Below are 20,356 nucleotides of genomic sequence, written 5' to 3' on the forward strand. Positions count from 1 at the left end.
TTGGCTTCCCCACGCTGCCGCAATCTACCATAGTTACTCCCACCTATCTCAGAACAAATATTTCTAAATACAGCTTTAATTAGCTATGTCTGTGTCTTTAATTATAAGTTCATGGAATTGGTGTATCTGTTTTGTATGAATTTTCAGATTGAAGGTTGAATTTTGTTGTTTCAAAAGATTTGACTTAAGAAGACTAAAGGAAAGGAAAATATGATTGGGAAGAAATTGTTTTATTCTGTTTTCCTAAATTTAATTGAAAGTAATCTTAGTAAATATGAAGTGACCTCTCATTCATTACTTATTTTTCTCTAACTCTGCTTGCTTACATATGTTAAATATTAATTTCCACATAAAATAAAGTTTTTTAACATTGCATTCTGTCTTACTTTAAGAGGATGGCTGTGTTTAATCAGAAGTCTGTTTTGGATATGATTAAAGAGTTCAGAAGGAATTGGCACACTCTTTGTGACTCTGAGAGAACTACTGTATGCGGTGCAGACTCCATGCTCTTGGCGTTGCAGCTTTCCATGGCAGAGAATAACAAACAGGTTAGTGGACTAAATACAGGTTAACTTTTGTTTTAAGTGAATTTTGGTTGCTGCCCAATTGAATAAACTTCGTTAATTTCTTTTCAATAGATTTCCTCCTATGATAATACCAGAGTACTGTTTACACAAATGCTTCTGCACATCTGTGTCAAAAATTACTATTGGATTTGAAATGATTTGTTTAAAAATTAAGGTCTTCATATGTATATTTCAACATAGGACATGCACATTTGATGGTTAACTTGAAGTCTTCAGATAAACATGCAACTATTATGATATGGTTAAAAATTATTTTTATATTATGACTTCCTTTTTTTCTCTAAAAAATTATAGAAGGCACACGAAAATAATGTTTCCTTAAATAGAATCAAAATATTTTATGACTAATTAAAGAGTCTGTAGTTTAGATTAATTGTTCCGAGGCCAGGCTATGAATCAGAATCATTTGGAAGGGCTTTTAAAATATATTGGCTTCTGTCCCTCAATCTTGGAAATTCTGATTTTCTTAAAATGCACTGGGACACTGGAAATTGCTTTCATTTAATATCTCCAGAGTGATTGTTACACAGTTGGCTTGGGCCAAACTGATCTTTGGAATGAACTCTACCCTGTTCAGGTAAGAGAAGGATTAAAGTAGGCTGAGTGGCAATGGAAGACTTCCTGACTTTTAAATAGTATACTTAAGGGAAGGGAAGGGAAGTCTTTGGATGAGAAAGGTTTAAAGAAGGGATAAAAGGAGGGGAAAGTTTAGAAGAAGCATCCAGGGAGATGAGATTCATGATGGTTTGAAGATGGTAAGGAGACTGTCTTGATTAGAGAAGAAGATTTTTAAAGTGTGGAATTGGTTTCCATGGGTCTGCTGGGCTAGATAGTGAAGTGACATTCTGATGAATTATTTTAATCCTGTCTGAGTAGTTCCTAGAATTTTAGATTTCATATACCAGTAAAATTTTCAAAAAAAAAAAAGAGAAAGGATATTAACAGATTTGAACATTTCTCCTGTTGACAAATAAGGCCATTAAGAAAATATAATTACTGGAACCATCATTTTGAAAAAGGAATATTTTCACGCCTAAAAATTAGTAATTATGTTATCTCAAAACAAGAGATCATCTTTCCTATGCCTGGATAATTGGCAGTTTTGCCTATTTAAAACAATCTATATTAAGAACTTTTGAACGTAGAAAAATTTTGACAAAATTTTTTACTAGTCATTCTTTCAATAAATATACATTGAGTTTTTACTATGTGCTAGACATTATTCTAAGCATTAGGAATATAGCACTGAAGGAAATCCTTGCTCTTATGGAATTAATCTTTTATTCAAGAGAATAGCTAGTACTCTAATAAATAAGATATTTAGTGTTTTAAGTCATAGTAAGTGCTACAGAGAACAAAACAGATCTAACTGAAGAGTATATGGAGGACTTCTTGCAATTTAAGATAGGGTGATCAAAGAAAGCCTCATCTAGAAGTTGCTGTTTGAGCAAAGATTCGAAAGAGGGGAAGAAGGAGCTAGTCATGGGGATTTAGGTGGGAAGGGACTACTGGGCACAGGGAATAGTAGATGCGAGGGCCCTGAGGTGGGAATAGGCCTGGTAGGTTCAAGGAATAGCAAGGAGGCCAAATACAGCTATTTATATAAATGTTAATTTCTTCCCTTTCTTTTTCCCTTCCACAGATTTATTTTCCTTCCTTCCTTCCTTCCTTCCTTCCTTCCTTCCTTCCTTCCTTCCTTCCTTCCTTCCTTCCTTTCTCCCTCCCTCCCTCCCTCCCTCCCTCCCTCCCTCCCTTCCTTTTTCCTCTATTCCCTTCCCTTCCCTTCCCTTCCCTTCCCTTCCCTTCCCTTCCCTTCCCTTCCCTTCCCTTCCCTTCCCTTCCCTTCCCTTCCTTTCCTTCCTTTCCTTTCTTTCTTTCTTTTTTTCTTTCTTTTTTTTTTCAAGCTTTTGTGTGCCACCAGGCATTGTGATAAGTGTTGGAGTTAAAATGGTGAGCAAAACCAGACATGGTTCCTTAAGCTTGTTGCATAGCAGACGTTAAGTAGAAAATAATACAAATAAATGCAAAATTATAGCTGTGGGAAGAAGAAGCATATGATGCTATGGGACCAGGGAGTTGACCTTGCTTAGATCTATATGAGCACTAAAGGAAGGAGAGGGGTTAACTAGGCAAAGGAATCAGGGGCAGGATATGGATGGAAAAACAGCTTATGCAGAGGCCCTGTGGTGGGAGACTGGAAATAGAGTTTGGGAAAATGCAAAAGGGCCAGTGTAGTTGAAGGGGTGATCAGTGGTGGTGGTGGTTACATGTCCAATTTGTTTGTTCCTTAGTTTTAATCATAGTCATTGTTAAAAATCAATTTTATTTAGGTTTGTTGAAAAAGGAAGTAGCACTCTTTTGACATTTTATTTTGAAAAAATATTAAAACTTCTAGAAAAGTTACAAGAATAGTACACCGAACTCATATGTGCTCTTCACTTAGATTCACCAATTATTAACATTTTGCCACATATGCAATAATTCTTTTTATGTTTTGAATGTATATCTTGAATGAATGTTTGATATTTTATATGTATGTAAATGTATAAAGTAGGCATATGAATATATTGTACACATAAACACACACACATATACATACATACATACATGTTGTTTTTATTACTCTGTATGAACCGTTGAGTCTTTATCCCTAAACACTCTTGGTGTACATTCTGTGAGTTTTGACAAATGTATAATGACATGTAATCGCTATTATAGTATCACACAGAATAGTTTCACTGTCTAAAAATCCTCTGTGGTCTACATATTCATCCTCCGTCTCTCCAACTCTTGGCAACGACTGATATTTTTACTGTCACTGTAGTTTTGCCTTTTTCAAAGTGTCATGTGGTTGGAATCATATAGGATGTAGCCTTTTCAGATTGGCTTCTTCCACTTAGTAATACGTATTTAAGGTCCACCATATCTTTTTATGGTTTGATAGCTCATTTCTTTTTAGCAGTGACTAATATTCAATTGTGCATATTTATCACTTTATTCATTCACCCTGTTTTACTTCCAACCAATATTCAATAAGATATTCAATATTTAATAGTTTTTTAGTTTGATAATTATTGGATTTTCTGCTGTCATCCTAATTATTTCCAAAAGCTCTTTTTTGTTGTTATTTCTATTTTAAAATATACTGTTCTTGCTTCAAGGGTATTATATTTTCTCCTTTGAGATTATTTTATTGAGGTTTTCTTCTTGCATAATCTGTTTCCTGTAAGTTCCTTGTTTTTGTTAGTTTTATTTGGGAAGGATTTCCTTTCTTCTTATTAGAAACTTTCTTACGTGATGATCCTTGGCCATCTACTTATATATAAGTGGAGCACTAGCACGCTATTGGCAGCTCTGTGTGCAGCGTTACCGCTCTCCTACCTGATCTGCCCGGCCTTTGGTTGGGGGAGGGGGGACTTCGATGCTGATATCTTTAGGAAGTCTCTTGGAACTGTTTCCTTAGAAAAGAGTCTTATTTCTTCCTGCATGAATGGTGTAAAGTTGAGCTGCCAATGTGTTGGGAGCCTGAAAGGGGTGTCAGAATTTAGAATATAAACTGTCATGTGATTCTTATGGTTTTCATTTGTATACTTTTCTCAACTGCACTCTTTAGTCCAGATACTGTTGTTTTACCCTCTCCAGGGAACAGATGTCCAGTTTTCTGCCAAAGCAGATGACTGCTGTTCTCTGTCTCGGCCAAAGTGAGATATTAGGCAAAAATCTAAATGAAGGCTACCCAGAGAGGTAAGTGTACTACTGAGGCTACTTCAAAAATCTCTTCACAGGCAAGTGTCTCTGAACACTGAAATCTGCCGGGCAGATTCTTTTTTCTAGTGGACATGTTAACAGAGTTGTCCTTAGGGGGCTTTGGCTTTATATGGCAGGGTAGGCAGGGAGGGTCTCTGATCCAGCTTCCTGCCTTTCTTGTGCTCAGCTTTGTCTCTTGAACTTTGTGCTCAGGTTCAGAAAAATCAGGTTTTCTTGAGTGCCAGGGAGTAGCAGACACCAGTAAAACAGAGGCCCACCATTTGCTTACCTCTCTATGTTGGTGCTTGTTACTGTTTTTGACCTTTTGTAATTTTTATTTTTTTTATGGACAATTCTAGTCATACTTTTCCTTTTTTCCCCCTGCAGTTTTAGGTATTTTATACCAGGAAGGGTGTCTCTGCATATCCAGACACACATGTTAATGTCTATTATAGAATTACAGCAGATGGTATATATTCTTTATACATTCTTTCTGCATCTTGTCTTTATCATCCAACATTATTTTCAAGACCTCTTCAGGTAGTTGTAGACAGAAAAAAATTGATTTATTTTATTCATTTTAACAGTCATCTTTTGTATGATTGATACATTTTATTCATTTTTGGATTTTGGATTCAGTTTTGGGTATTGCAAACATTTCTGCATTGAAATGAGATGTCTGTACACTGATCCAGAGGTTCTTTAGGCCCCATATCCAGCAGGTCATATGACAGATACATCTGTAATTTGACTTGATTCTACCATACTTCTCTTCAACTGGCTATTGGAATTTACATTTGTGTCAACAGGATAGGAGAATACCATTTTCTTATCTCTGTCCATTTTATATGTCATCAGACTTCATTAGAAAAAAAATTGGTACTTCATTTAAATTTTTCTGATAACCAGAGCATTTAAGCATCTTTAAAAATGCTTATTTTACCATTTAGGTGTCCTCTTCTTAAACTGTCTATATATCCTTTGCTTATTTTACTGTTGAGTTGCTTGTGTCTCATTCTTTCTTACTCTTTGAAAGAGTTCTTTTTGTATTTTAGATACTCTCTTTGTTGTATGTACACTTTATTGATATCTTCCATTTTGCTCCATTTTACCCAATTTCACTGGATATGCTTTCCTTATGTTGTTTTTACCATGTTGTATTTATATGCCAGACCTCTCTACTAAGTCTTGCTTTGGTATGATCAAGTACTCACATTTTAGTTTGATGTCCTATTGATGTTTCTGCATCACTTTTTAAAAATGGGCCACATTGTTTGCTCCCTCAATTTACCTTCCTTTTCAGATTCTTATTCTCAGTGGTATCTATCATTATTCACTTCATCACTGAAGCTAGACCTTATATAAGGGTCATGTTAAAGTGTTTTTCCTTTGCTCCACATTACAATCCTTATCTAAGTCTTGACAATATTAACTGCTGGAGCATTTTTAAACATCTGTCTTTATTTAATAATCTGAAGAAATGGCATTAAGGTAGGTAATGGATTCTGGAGATATTGTATAAATGGAAAGGGCTGGCTGAAGATTAAACCTTGGCGACCATATACTAGGAAATAAGGAGGGAGAGAAATTGAGGCAATTATTAAGAATCACTGTTGTTTAGTGATTGAGTGCCGTTATTCTGGAATCAAATAGAGCATGTTTAAATCACCTCCTATTGTTTATTTACTTGTTTATGAATAATTAAAGAATAAATATATCAACAAGCTAAGTAAAATATATCCTGAAAAAATTTTCGTTATCATTGTAAAAATTTTGACATATTGAAATATTCAATCCAAGTCAGTTTTCTTCAGGGCTTGTGTATGTAGCATTCACTCAGGATCTCTTTTTACTTGTTAATTTTCTACTTGCTAATTCACTATATTCACTGTGAAAGTTCAGACTCTGGGAAGGAAAGGAGGAGTGGTGAATTGCAATTGAGTTTTTCACAGTTTGTGTAGGTGTACGCACATGTGCAGTGGGGTTTTAATTTAACTCTCCACGTACAGAGTTGGCTTAGGCATTTCCCACTGTGCCCAGACTGCCAAATCACTCAGCAGTATGAAACAACATTACACATATGCCTGCAGGTGCATTCATAAGTAGCATATAGTAATAAAACAGTGGAGTTGGTTGTATATATCCTTCACCTATGTTTTTCATCCCATGTTAGCCATCTATTTAGGGTTTTAATTCCCTGAAGGTTGAGAACATGAGTCCCTAAATAGTCCTTACAAATGCATTTGACTGCAGTAAAACTTTTGAATACTTAGAATTGTTAGTCTGTCTATTGGCATATATGCTTTAGTGGGGAAAAGAAAAAGAACATTAAAATAATTTTCGAGTTATAGGTTTTTTGTGTGTTTTCAGAGGAGCAAGATTTTTTTGCTTAAATCATATGACACCTGTTTGGCAGTTTTATATGGTTGAAGATTTAATCTATATAAATTCCATTGACCTCATTATATAGTAAGTATATATGACTTCATTAGGTTGCCTTTCCTTTCTTTGGAATTGGCTTCATAGATAGACTCTGGCAATTATGTTATACTTTTCACCTAAAAAGCCTTAAGAACATTATAGATGTCCCATTGGATGAAACAGAGAAAGATATTAATTTTATCACTTATTGGAAAGCAATCACAGGACCCGTGGTTGACTGTCAGATTTGAAAATGACCTAACAATGACATAACGGGAAACAATTTTTACAATATATTACATTTTAAAAAAAAGTTGAAATTAATTTTAATAAAATTGTTTATTTAATCAAAAAAATTTATTACATTTATCTTCCAGCCCTCCCCCAGCAAACAAACTAAAATTATTTTACTTTTAATAGGAAGAGAAAGGAAACTGATATTTTTGATTATCTACCATTTATCAGGTGTGATTTAATCTGTACAATCTCATTTTATAACCAGAGAAGCTGACTCAGGGGCATTTCAGTATCTTATTCAAGTTCACACAGGCAATTAATGCTCAGATGTAGACTACCCTTTCCCTTTTGTTAAAATTCTAGTTAAAAATGTAAAGTTTATTTAAAATTTTGAATAATTATAAATAACTTTGATAAATATGTGAAGTAAAAGTGCTCTAAAAAGTGTAACTCTTGTTTTTTCTCATTTTATTCTCGTGAAATACAATCCTTGCTATATCCATCAAAGAATGAAAGCATTGAACATTTTGAACCTCCTTCAAAAAATTAGCCAGCTGGCATGTTTTCCTAGGAAAACATTTTCTGATTTGACCACAGACTCTCAATCAGTTGTTACTGGTTTGAATAATAGAATATGCTATCATGGTGGGTACCTGATCATGAAAAATGATATCTAGAGCGCATTTTTATTTGGATTTAAAATATTTTTTCCAATCCCAGTATAAACACTGTTAACCTAGTCAGAACCTTTTCTGACAAGATCAAGGACTTGCATAATTTTACTTTAACTAGTTATAGTCAACAGAATGAGAATAGATTGTACATTTACTTAATTAAGCAAAATCTTAATTTATTTTTAACATGAATGATGTTATGCCAAAATAGTTTTAGGAATTTTGGAGATAAAACAATTTAGTTTTGAAACTCTTAAGGAGCTCAATTTATTTGACTTAAGTGCCACTTGGAGATTTTGTAGTATGTCACTTTTATGGGATTGGGAAGTATATAATTTATGATTCAGTACTGAGAAATTAGATTTTAGATTATGGATCCAAGTTTTGAGAGTTACAGATGTGATGTAACAGGTTCCTATTCTGTGGACAATATGGATAATTTTCTTAGTTGCCTTTGTATATATGAGTAAAGAGTTAATTATTTTAAGGCAGTTTGTATACTTTGTCTTAAATTTGGATAGTAACTAGATATCTGGCTGATCTTTATAAAAGATATAAAAATATATTTTGAAAGAGTCAGATATGTAGAGATAATACTATATTATTTGATTCTGTTTGATTTTTGTTATTTTTTATTAGCTAAATACGATATTACAATTTAGTTCCAGTGAATTATAGTTCTATTGCAATACCCACCCATATTTAAATGCAATTATTGGAAAGATCTAGGTGTTACCAGAAACTGCTATCATATTAACAGAGCTTAACTGTGGAAGAGAGCGACATTGATAGATTTCACAAAATCACACAGGGATACTTAAAAATATTCGTTACTCATATACAACATTGAAAAGGGGAAGTTTGAATTTTTTATGGAATTAGGGTTGGCCATTTTTGGAGGGCACCATTATTAATATTTGGTATATAAAGTGGGAGCAGAATTCAGTCAATTAAAAAATAAACACCTTAAAAATATTCACTGAAATAATTTATCATATTGATATTAAAGAGACAAAAAGAACAATTTTGCTTGATTAGTAACAACTGACAACATATAGTAAGAAACCTAACTATGGCTTTTTAGCAATTGTTTACTACAGTATAGTGTGTCCCTGAGCAGAGAAGAATCAAAATTCATCTCTGATTCAAGGTTTTAGTAGAGATATTTTGCTTTCCCTGGAAGAATAATGAAATAAAACAATTTTAAAAAATTTAAATTTATGATCATGTTTTAAGACTAATCCTTAGGATATGTGGTATGTGGGAATCCACTATGGCATTGACAGTTTTAAATAAGAGATTAAAAATACATCAGCTGAAAGAACTAAATATTAATAGAATCAAATGTTTCTCTAATCAGTAGTATTTAAATTCAACTCAGTGCCTACACATTTCCCCTACTTCGGGTGGAAGGAATTTAGTGAGGCTCAGGTAACAGACAATGACTATCTGCCAATTTTGTCCTGGACAAACTTGTCATAGTTGTTCATATTTTATAAAATCATCAAAATCTTTCTTTTCTATCTGGTTTTAAAATTATTTCACAACTCAACTTGGGTGTTCTTTTCAAATCCTCAAAAATTCAATGTAGACTTTTCTATAACAAAATTCAGTTTGTACTTCCTATCCCGATTATAAGTTAATTAATATTCTGGCACCCAACTTTATCTCTTTATTTTTGGCATTGTCTCTTTCAGCATGGTGGAGAATTTACAGCCTCTCTCAGTGATGTCTTATTGACCTGGAAATACTTAGTACATGAGAAATTGAACCTACCAGTTGAAAATATGGGAACGATTGACCATTATGAGGACATTAGGAGGACTTACGATGGTTTTTTAAAGAATAGTAATATGTTAGATCTTATCGATGTTTATAAGAAATGTAGTGTTTTGACTTCTAATTGTGAAAATAATGCCAACGTATCCCCTGTAAGTATTTTTTTAAACAATTCTATTTTAAATTAAAATATGGCAAGATTTATTTTTATTTTAAACTATGATATCAAGCTTTTATATTAACTTGATAGTATTAAGAATGGAAAACTTAGCTACCTGAAAGCTAGTCATTACTTGAAAGAAATATTTTAGTGGTAAATTTTTTTTTTTAACAAAGAAATCAGTCCCAAATGCATGATTTCTTTTTTGAATTAAGTCAAAGATAGCTTTTCTGTTTTGCTCTCTTTGTTTGATGTACATGTCTTCATCTGGAATATGTTGTATAAATGGTTGTTATGACTCTTTCTATGGATTGATAATAATATTTTACTGAGATAGGAGTATCATTTTGTGAGGCTAACATGATACAATATACATGAGATAATATACATTTTTTTTTTTACACATATATTTTCATTCTTTTTTTATGGTGTATAAATTTTAAAATTAATGGAATAGCAACCCTTGCTGTTTGGTTTTGTGTACATCAGAATTAAACTGTTTTAGAATATATTTGGTTATATCTAGTTTGTTTTATAGTGTTGAAAATATTTTTCTTTATCTTAACATTTACTGAGTGTCAATCAAGTAATTAAATAATGATAATAACTAAATAATTGTAGCTATAATTAGAAGAAAATGCTTACTGTATTTTCTAAGATATTACGTATTTTATAAATACTTTTCTCTGATACATGGAAATAGTGATTTGGCTGCTTATAATAGAAATCTCCACAATGACAGTGGTTTAAGAAAATGGAAGTTTATTTCACTTTTTTACAAAAAGATGTCTAAAGGTTAAGTATCCAAGACTGATGTGATAGCTCCATAGTTATCAGTTACCTAAGACTTTTCTGTCATTTCATTCTCCCATCTTACTTCTTGACCTCTACCCTCAAGATTATTTGTAGTCCAAGATAGCTATTACAGCTCCAGACATCGTATCAGCATTCCATGCAACAGGAAGTAGTAAGAGAGCCCAGCACTCTGCTTTTGAAGAAACATAGCTCTTTTTCTTCTATCTCATTGCCCAAAGCTTAGTCACATGGCCACATGAGGAAGCTAGGGAGGATGGAGAATATGGTGTTTATTCTGGGTAGTAACTTGCCAGAATAATAAGAAAAACTCTGTTAGTAAGGAAGAAGGGGAGAATGGATATTGGTGGGCAGTCTGCTATCTTTGCCTCATTGAGCTATGATGAAAATCTTTGTCCTGTTGTAACTTTCTCAAAACATGCATGCATTTATTTACATACAGACACCATCCATGTGCACCCACAGTACAGTAAAGAACTTGTGAGTAAGGATAGTTATTTTTATTCCTCTCTAGCTATATATTTTTTGCTTGTTTGTAAAAATGGTTTTTTACAGTTAATTTAGGCTAATCAAACATAAGTATTGGATTGTAGGACCAACAAAGATCTTTTGGGAAGCCAATGAGAATATAATCCGCCTGAGGTCTTTGGACACATTATTTTCATCTTATCCTTTGCCCTAAGTCCTCTAATAAGTCACTTCCTTTTACTGAACCAATTTAAAGTGTGAGATATATAAGGGTCAAGGGTCTACATTTGAGGGAGTTCTGTGTCTCCAAATATCAACATGTCTCCTCTCCAGGACATCAGGAATGAAGTGGGAGCTACTGAGATGGTAGTATACGAAGTAGAACGTTTTCTGTATTTATACCTAGGAAGACCAACAACTTGATCTCTGATACTTAGGTTTGCCCTAGGGAAATTTCCAGTGAGGAAAAAATGAGCAGGAAAACATACCCTTACATTAAGTTCTAATGCCAAAAGTGTCTTTAAAGATATATATCAGAATATTCCAAACAATTCTGAATTTCAGGATCCTGAAATTTCATAATCCTGATAAGGTTTGTTCATTTCTTATTTAGTGTAGCCTAAATAAGGCAGGAATTATGAGGAATTAAGATAAAGGTAAGACAGGGCTACTCCAGGAACATGATAATTTGAATAATGTTTCTTTGTCCTTTATTTTCTACTTTATAATCCCTTTCCTGAGGGACATGGATGCAGGGCCCATGGGCACCTGGGAGCATATAAGGCCTCAGATTATAACGAGTCAAAGTAGAGAGCATTAGTACAGAACTTGCTTTGAACTGAGCAGTTATCTGGTGGACAGCATCAGAGACCTGGGCTAAGGAGCAGAAATGGTAGATCCTAAGAAGAGCTTAGCAGCTGTCAGAGATCTGGGAACTCTCTAGGGGAGGTAAAAAAAAAAAAAAAAACTCCGCGAGAGTGTCATGATTCCCTAACTCTCCAGAATCCAACAAGTAGCTGGATGGATGGGCTGACTGTTGGTGAAGCTTGAGAGACCACAAGACAATTTTTCCTTAGCTTAAGCAGGTGACTGGCAATCTGTTTATTTCTCCATTGCTGCTCCATAATGAGCAGAGAACATGTCAACTTGCATAACTTAAGGTACCTATATAGTCAGACTTAGCCCCAAAGAGCCAGTGAAAAAAAGCAACAGCCACTTAAGGAATTCCAGCAGCCAGAGAACAATGAGTCAACTGAGAACACACATACCCAACAAAATAGAGCTGCTGGAGGGGAATGACAACAACAAATAAATACTCAAGGAGATCCCAGGGTACACCCAAACATAAGACTTTCTAGATGTTAAAAAGAAAGAAGAGAAAGAAAAGTTTCCCAATGCAATAGATCAGTTCAGACCCAAATTAGTATCCTGGAAATCAAGTACAATTAATATTTAAAGCACAGAGAAAAAAATATAAAGAAATCATGAAGGAAAAGTTAAGAAACTTGGAGTTTGGATCTATAGGATTTAACATGCAAATGGTAAGAGCCCACGGAGGAGAAAAAGGAACAGATACCAAGATATCATTTACCAGCCAAGTTAAGGGAGGGATTTGTGAAGATATGCAAAGATTTTAAGAATGTCATCTTCACACCTCACGTGAAGAATTTACCTTTCCAAAGACCATAATAACTAAACAGATGAACTGGAACAGTTAATCTACCTAGGGAACGATGGTAGTGAACAGTAAAACTTGAAGTGTGTGTGTATGTAGTTAAAATGATATGGATAGACTGGAATATGTGTGCAAAAATGGAAGGCTTACACTAAAGGAAATTCTAATATTAGTTTAGAATTAAAACTGCTAAACATTGTAGTTTGTTGGGGGTAAGTAGTGGGTATTATCACTTTAAAATAATAGAGAAATATGGATCTGAACTGAGTGCAGAGAAAGTGAAGATAACCATTAATGGAATGGAAAAATATGGTACATTTTCCAAGTTAATAATAGGATAAAAATAGAATGAGTAGCAACTTATCAAATCCTAGGCTTTCTAGTTCTTTTCTTTTATGATGAGCTCTATCAATGGAATTATGGTACATGCTACTACTTTTTAAGAAATATATTGGTGAGCTATTTTAGTTACAACTTTTCAATATCTGAGAAGAAAAGTGGTTTGCAATCTTATTAGGTTTTGTTAATTCAGTTTGTACCTTTGCTCCAGGTTTACTCATCAGGAATTCCTTAGAATAAGTGAAATAATATGGAGATATTGAGTAGTATGGCAGGATGAAAGCAAATATCTCCTTATAAATTATTTTTTTCATGGAAACTTTCATTTGAAATATTGTGCTGTATTGGACGCTAGATTTACTTATATTTCAAAACGAAGCATTTATTGTGGGCCTTAGGTTAGACTTTTAGTCTTTAATTTTTTTCTTTTATAAAAATAAAAGGCTCAGATTAAATTTCTAAAGTTATCTTTTAACTCTAAACTTGTAAAACTCTATGAATACAGGTGCTGCTGGAAACAGACTGAAGCTTTTTTGTTAGGAAGTTTAACTTCCATGTCTACCTATTGTTGACTGCCAACAAAAGTCAGGTAACACAGTGTACACTGAGGCATCGGTGACACTGCGTAAAGCTAGGTGTGAAATAGTTGTTATAATTGACGTAGCATTTTATTAGTAATACCCTGTATTTCCCACAGAGTCAACTACGGGATTTTCTGTGTGGCAAACAGTATGCAATAGATGATGAAACTGATCTTTATGTACCGACATCACCGATGGGTAAACACAACCGGGATAATGAAAAGGTAATCATAAGTTGTGAATAAGTTAAAGCAGGATGTGATCCCCTTTGAACCTCTGTGAATTTGATCCCACCTTACAGTTACTATTTTTTTAATTCAAAAAAAACTTTTAATTTGTTTAAATAAAACTGTATTTGAAAAGAGTAATATATTGGAGACTGGTGAGAGTTACTTCATGGTTTTAGGCCAACGTAACAGTCGCTGTGGAAAAACGTATCACTCTCAATATCAGAAAATTAGCTGAAGGTCCAGATTGCCAGAGTTCTTTGAATCTTTGTCTAGTGTCCCTTGGTAACTGTGGGATTGGTTCCAGGACCCACCTCAGATACCAGAATTCACGGATGCTTAAGTCCCTTATATTAAATGGTATTGTATTTGCAAATTACCTACACACATCATCCTGTATACTTTGTCATGTCTAGATTACCTGTAATCCCTAATCAATGTAAATGCTGTGTAAATAGTCGTTATACTGTATTGTTTAGGGAACAATAACAAGAAAAAGATATATACATATTCAGTACAGATGCAGTCATCATAGGCCTAACTACATAGCACACATCAGCAACAATGTAACTTTCTTTTGTTTTTTTAATATTCTTATTTTTTTCTCCTGCCCCATATCTTGACAAAACATGTCTTTTCTCAGTACATTGAGGAGCACATTCATACATCAAGAGGGTAGATAGTTTACACATCTCTTTTTTTGATCTGTCTTACAAGCTCTACAGAGTAGAAACAATAATTGTTATTGTGCCTTTTAATTAAGAGAAATGAACTAATTTCTACATGTAAAGTTACCTAAGCTTGTAGAATTTTGGCTTACAGATATAAAACATTATCTTAAAGGTATGCCCATGAAAAAAGATTTAGTAAATAGAAACCTATGGGTCTTTATTATAAGTATATAGTTTCCTCATTTAAAAAAATGATAGTTTCATTGTGTTAATCCTCTGCTTTTTATCTTTTGTCTTCTTGGATTGTATTCTCTAGGAAAATTTTAGCTACTAGTTAGCTGATGGATTAGATTTTATGAGGACTATTAAAGTAGCAGCCATCCTCTCAGCCATTTTTCTTTTACTTGCAGACTTCTAATTTTTCTTTTTACAAAGTATTTTTGGAAGGCAATATATTATTTCTAAAATTCCAAAGTAACTTTTTGGGCCGTAGTTCTGCAAAGATATATTTTTATCACCAAATGTGCTTACTAATGCTACACCAGAGTCCTCAAGTAGATGATCAGAATGACTTTGAGAAACAATATTTTTGTTTCCTTATTTTATTTTACTTCATTTTATTTTTCCTAAGGTACTAAACTGTTGCTTTAGAAATTCTGGAGTAATGAAGAAAAATAGAATAAAGGCCCTAAAAGAAAATCATCAGTTAACTAAAAAATTCTACCAGTATATATTCTAGTCCAATTTTTTTTGTCATTAAATGTAATTATGCGTTGGCAAAGAAAGTAAAAAATACTTGTATAAATTGTTAATCTTAATTTAGAAAAACTGATTTCAAACTGAGATTGAATATCTGCACTTCAGTAATAATTAAAGGATAGGAAAAGAAACTTGGAATTGTCAGAAAGCTTCAATAAAATTGTTCAACTTCTAAACAAACATTGCAAATACCCTGTGGTATGGATAGAATCAGTTTATTAAACAAATAAACAGAACACTATCTTTATTTTTGGTATCTTGGTAAAAGCTTCAATCTTGTGGATTTTTTCAATTTAGGCCCTTGCTTCTGGACATCATAACTGTATTTATGTGGAATGCTTTTCCAGAGAGCCTCTTTAAAACCCACTTGCAAATACAAGAGCAGAGAAACCATAACTGCCATGTTATCTGACCATAATGATAGGGATAGATTTCCAATTGCAGCCATGGTTAAAAGAAACCCTCTAACTGTAAGGACTCCAAGATGTTTTTCCCTGATGTTTGCCTAGCATCAAAAGGACAAAATTTGCCATCCTTAAAGAGCAAAGGGTAGATGTGGGAGATTTAAGACCTTGTTTTGTATGCAGTAAGGATCAGATATGTACATACTGATAAATCCTCATTATCTTGTGATAGAAGCATAATGAAACTAAATGTAGTTTTATAAAATTAACTGTAGAACAAGTAAAAATGTTTCTGATTACAGTGAGAATGAATATCACTATTTCTCTGCCTTGATTTTTTTTGGCAGATTGTGTTACTCTTCCTAAATATCAAAGGGATAAAGAAGAGAGATGTTTCAGATAGTATTGCACTGTAAAGTTAAAATAGAAATCTTCATATTATAGATTCACATGAAGTATTGTGCTTTACTATAAAAGTAAAGATAAAAGGACATTTGAAATATAAGCAGAAAATTATGCTATACCTTAGTTTATAAAACTTTAGGACAGATCTTAAAGATGATTTTAAATTAGTGTACCTTAGAGTACTTTTTAAGGCAATACGATAAAAACATATGAGCACTTATTTGATTCCACATAAGTTTTTATCAATAGTTTCAATTTTGAAATATCTAAAAGGGCCAGTCTATGCAGAGAATTATAATTGGCTGCTATGCCGATTTATAAAACAGGGTGATAAGAAAGGGAGTATGTGAATAGATGGTCACTTTATATTGGGGAATTAGGGAGCCACCCTGCAAAGGTAATAAATGCTATTATATTTAATATTTGAGAAAAAAATTTCCATTGAGTTAATATTTAAAATTCTTTTACTCAATTTTGCTTAAATTATATTTTAAGTCTATATTTCAGGCAACCTTTTCCTGTCCAATGAGGCTTTTTAAAATTGACTCATGTTTCAAGAATTGTTTTTCACATAAAATTTAAATAAATCAAAAGCATGCTATTTTTAAAAATGCTTTTAAGCTGTATATGAGCTTGAGACTTCCTTAATAATTACCTATGAAACTTCCTAATAACTTGTAATTTTTTCTTGCTACCTTTTTAACTCTCTTTATTAGCTTTATTTGACTGTGTACAAAAGAACCGATGTTTATATCAAGTTCTCTCAAATATTTATCTTGTGCGTGAACAATCTATAGCTCTGTTTTAGGCTAGTTACTGTCAACATCAACTATTTTGTTAGCATTTGGTTGACTCTCTTCATTTTAATCCTTAGTTGGTTATTTGGTATTGTCAAAGTCAGTATCTTAATAATTCTCCCCAATTTAATTATTTAATTCTGCCCTTATACATATTCCTGTAAGGGACATATGTATAGGACTAAATAGTGCCCATTGGCCCATGCCCTAGACTTCAGGGGGCTTTGTTTAGTGGCATATGTATACAGGGGAATGGGATTAGGCCTCACCCAAAATGGAGACTTTGGACTGTTATCTTTAATATCATTTTCTAAGAACCAATTTTTAATAATTGTGATAGTTGGTATTTACTCATAGCTTTTCATCGTGGCAAGTTGGTTTCATGAGCAAGGATATGTTAATTGTCCAACTCAAACTTTTGGTTTATTTGGTAATTCTTTTCCCCAAAGATCTGAGTGAGATACTGTTACAGAATAATTGTAAATATTTTTACTACATATAAAAAATTATGGATTTAGAACAACTTCAATAAAGAAAATAACTTTTATTGTATAGGTGAAGTTACTAGCAAAGAAAATTATCTGCTCATATTTAAACCTGCTAGTGAATTCGAAGAATGACTTGGCTCTGGCTCATATTCTCAATATTCCTGATAGAGGACTTGGAAGAGAAGCCTTCACTGATTTGAAACATGCTGCTCGAGAGAAACAGATGTCTATCTTTTTGGTATGAATATGTTACATTTTCAAGAATTTTAAAATAAAGACTCTTTGAACATTGGATCATATACCTTACTGTAGATTTTTTGTAACCTTAAATTGTTACTTAATGTATTTGAAAATCCACAGGATTTTTAGTTTTTACTATATCCTTCAAATTTGGTAAGGGAGAATTTCTCTAAAGCAGTTTTTTCCTACATGTATGCTGTAGAGTGCTAGCCAAAGGCAAAAAGCCCCTTTTAAACACTTCTTAAATAAATCTTTCCAAAGGCAAAATGTTTGGAAACAGTAGATACCCTTATTAGATATACATAAATTCATGTTCGTATATCATAAGCTCCGAGAAATCCTGCCATAAAGAAATATTAAATTAACCTTGTTATTTAATCTGTTATTTCCTAAGTTATTTGACCATGAAAGTTTTCCTCAAATGATTGAAATTTCATAGAATTTGTCTTTCTTAAGATGCACTTTGGAAAATACTGCTTTAGAATATTTCATTTTTGATGGAGATGCTTTTAATATATAGCCATGATATATGTATTTTTATCATTGTAAAGGTAAGGCCTTTTGAATTGCATGTGATCAGATAATCTGAGGATGTGAAACTAGATGAGACTTAGTCTTCATCTGGGTTAAATTTTTATTTTACAAATAAAGAAACTACTGTTTGGAAGAGTTTAATTAATTGCCCAACCTTGACTAAATCGACACAGTTGACACTGAAAACCCTTTGTTCCATGTAACCGTTCCAGTAGCCAGTAGTCAATCTATATAAGAATACGTTTATAAATTAATTCTTTAGAGTCAATGACATACTTTTATGAACATATCTTGGCCTTAATTTGTCTCCTAACTCGGCTTCTGGGTTTCTCTCTGTGTTGCCATTCACCCTTGCTGGCATGAATTCGGCATGGCACCTGTTTCTTTGATTATTTGCTTCTGAATCAGAGTGTGACATGAGTCATAAAAGTGCTTCACTTGTATACTCAGAATTATATAAATGCATGTAACTTAATAAAGTAAATTATAGTTTTAACTTACTAAATTATTAATCATAACTAAATCATCTGTTTTAATTCATAGGTGGCCACATCATTTATTAGAACAATAGAGCTGGGAGGTAAAGGATATGCACCATCACCATCTGATCCTTTAAGGACACATGTAAAAGGATTGTCTAATTTTATTAATTTCATTGACAAATTAGATGAGATTCTTGGAGAAATATCAAATCCAAGGTAATGACTTTTTATAATTTACAAATGTGTGTAATTAATCTATCTTTAAAACTTCACAGAATCTGAGGTACGAATGTAAGAGCTATTGAAATGACCAGTCATCAACCAAACAGTAGGGAAAAAAAAAAATATGTAGATGAATAAAATATAATCATATGACCATTTCCCCTAAATTTCTGCCTCTCTGTGATTGCAAATTTTTGCTAGAGTCAAAAGACGAGTTCAAATTAAATTTGATTAGAGAAGGTTTACCATTTACCTTTATCTAGAAGAAACAGTTTTTTAAAGACTGAAATGACCTAATAGGTAATTTCTTTAAACTTTTTATTTAGCAATAAAGGAAATGCATATCAAAAGTGAGTAAGGAAATTGATGAAGATCTTATGAATTCTCTGTTCTATTTTTTGCTAGGGTTTTTTTTTTTTTCTCATTATGCACAAATCTTTGATTCATCTGGAATTTGGGTTTATATGATTTTGGAAGTAAGAGATTTTTTTTTTAATGTGATAATTATAATATAGGTATATTGGATAGTGTGTGATTATTAGATTAATTTAGGGGGCCAAAATAAGTTTTGTATTCTAGCAATTGTGGTAGATCACTATCAATTTGGTTGGTGTGCCATTGCATAGTACTAATAAAATAACTGGAATTTATTGAACACTTATTATGTGCCAGACACTGTATTACAATCTTTATGGGGATTATCATTTATTACAACAGCTTTACTATATAGACACCCAATTTAGAGAGGAAGACACTGAAGCACTGGGATTAAGTAATTTACCCTCGTCTCACTGTTAGTAAGTCGCAGAGCTGGGATCTGAACTCAGCCAGTTCTGACCCCGGAACCCATTTTCTTAATTGCTACATCTTATTACATGAAACTTCTTTCCATCTCAAGATGGAAATTTTTCAAGAAGAATATTTTCCAGGATTTTATTCTGAATTGTGCCCTATCTTTTTATATGGATATTCATTACAAGGAAATAAATTTGGAAGAAGGTTTTGAATATGACTTGTAGTCAGTATCAGTGACATCTTATGGACTCCTAGGTAATACACTGGCTGGCCATTTTTTCTGAGTTAGTTAATTTTTAAAAAGTTTGTTTTTAGCAAAGTGCGATATATGTATATTTCATTAGTCAATAGACACAGACACATACTTTTCTTCCTTTATCCTTCTAATATAGTCATATGATAATTTCAGGTTAAATCATTAGGTTATATTATTGTGACTCTATAAATATTGCCCATAGCTAAGCTATATGATATACTGTGATTATATTTATTTTTTGTATAAATTTTTACTTTTTTCTAGAGTTAATAATTATCTACTTTATTCTTTATAAATTTTTATCATCGCTTCTTTATGAAGCTTGTCAACAAATCCATATAATTTCCTCTTAATATTAGGTCATTCATATATTCTGATTTTTGCCCTTGAAGACATTCTTTTTGGAGAGTCCTCTGTCTTCTTCATTCAGTCTGTACTTTTGCTCGCTAAGCCTGTTTCAGAGTGACAACAATGAAGCTTCATCAGCACCTTATGAATTTTCTTTGTCTGTGCCTTGTATTCTGGATCTCATGACTTTATTTTTGATTGGTGTACCCCTTATTTTTCTCATGTAGCTTTCTGAGAAAAAGTAAAT

At 32.8% G+C, this 20,356-nt stretch overlaps 1 protein-coding gene across 4 annotated transcripts in view; it reads left to right on the forward strand.

Moving 5' to 3' along the window:
- The window catches only part of LOC107501164 (PARP1 binding protein), a 45,319-nt gene that overhangs the window by 2,165 nt on the left and 22,798 nt on the right, over window positions 1-20,356 (forward strand). For 3 of the 4 annotated variants that reach the window (XM_016127052.2, XM_016127053.2, XM_016127054.2), the window contains exons 2-6: window positions 393-548; window positions 9,364-9,597; window positions 13,598-13,705; window positions 17,300-17,470; window positions 18,550-18,704. In XM_016127052.2, coding sequence (XP_015982538.2) covers window positions 396-548; window positions 9,364-9,597; window positions 13,598-13,705; window positions 17,300-17,470; window positions 18,550-18,704 — 821 coding nt within the window. In that variant the 5' untranslated portion in view covers window positions 393-395. The remainder of the gene's footprint in view (window positions 1-392; window positions 549-9,363; window positions 9,598-13,597; window positions 13,706-17,299; window positions 17,471-18,549; window positions 18,705-20,356) is intronic. The other variant, XM_036237364.1, reaches the window with a different exon arrangement.

Source organism: Rousettus aegyptiacus, unplaced genomic scaffold (assembly GCF_014176215.1).
Source record: "Rousettus aegyptiacus isolate mRouAeg1 unplaced genomic scaffold, mRouAeg1.p scaffold_m13_p_2, whole genome shotgun sequence".
Taxonomy (NCBI): Eukaryota; Metazoa; Chordata; class Mammalia; order Chiroptera; family Pteropodidae; genus Rousettus; species Rousettus aegyptiacus.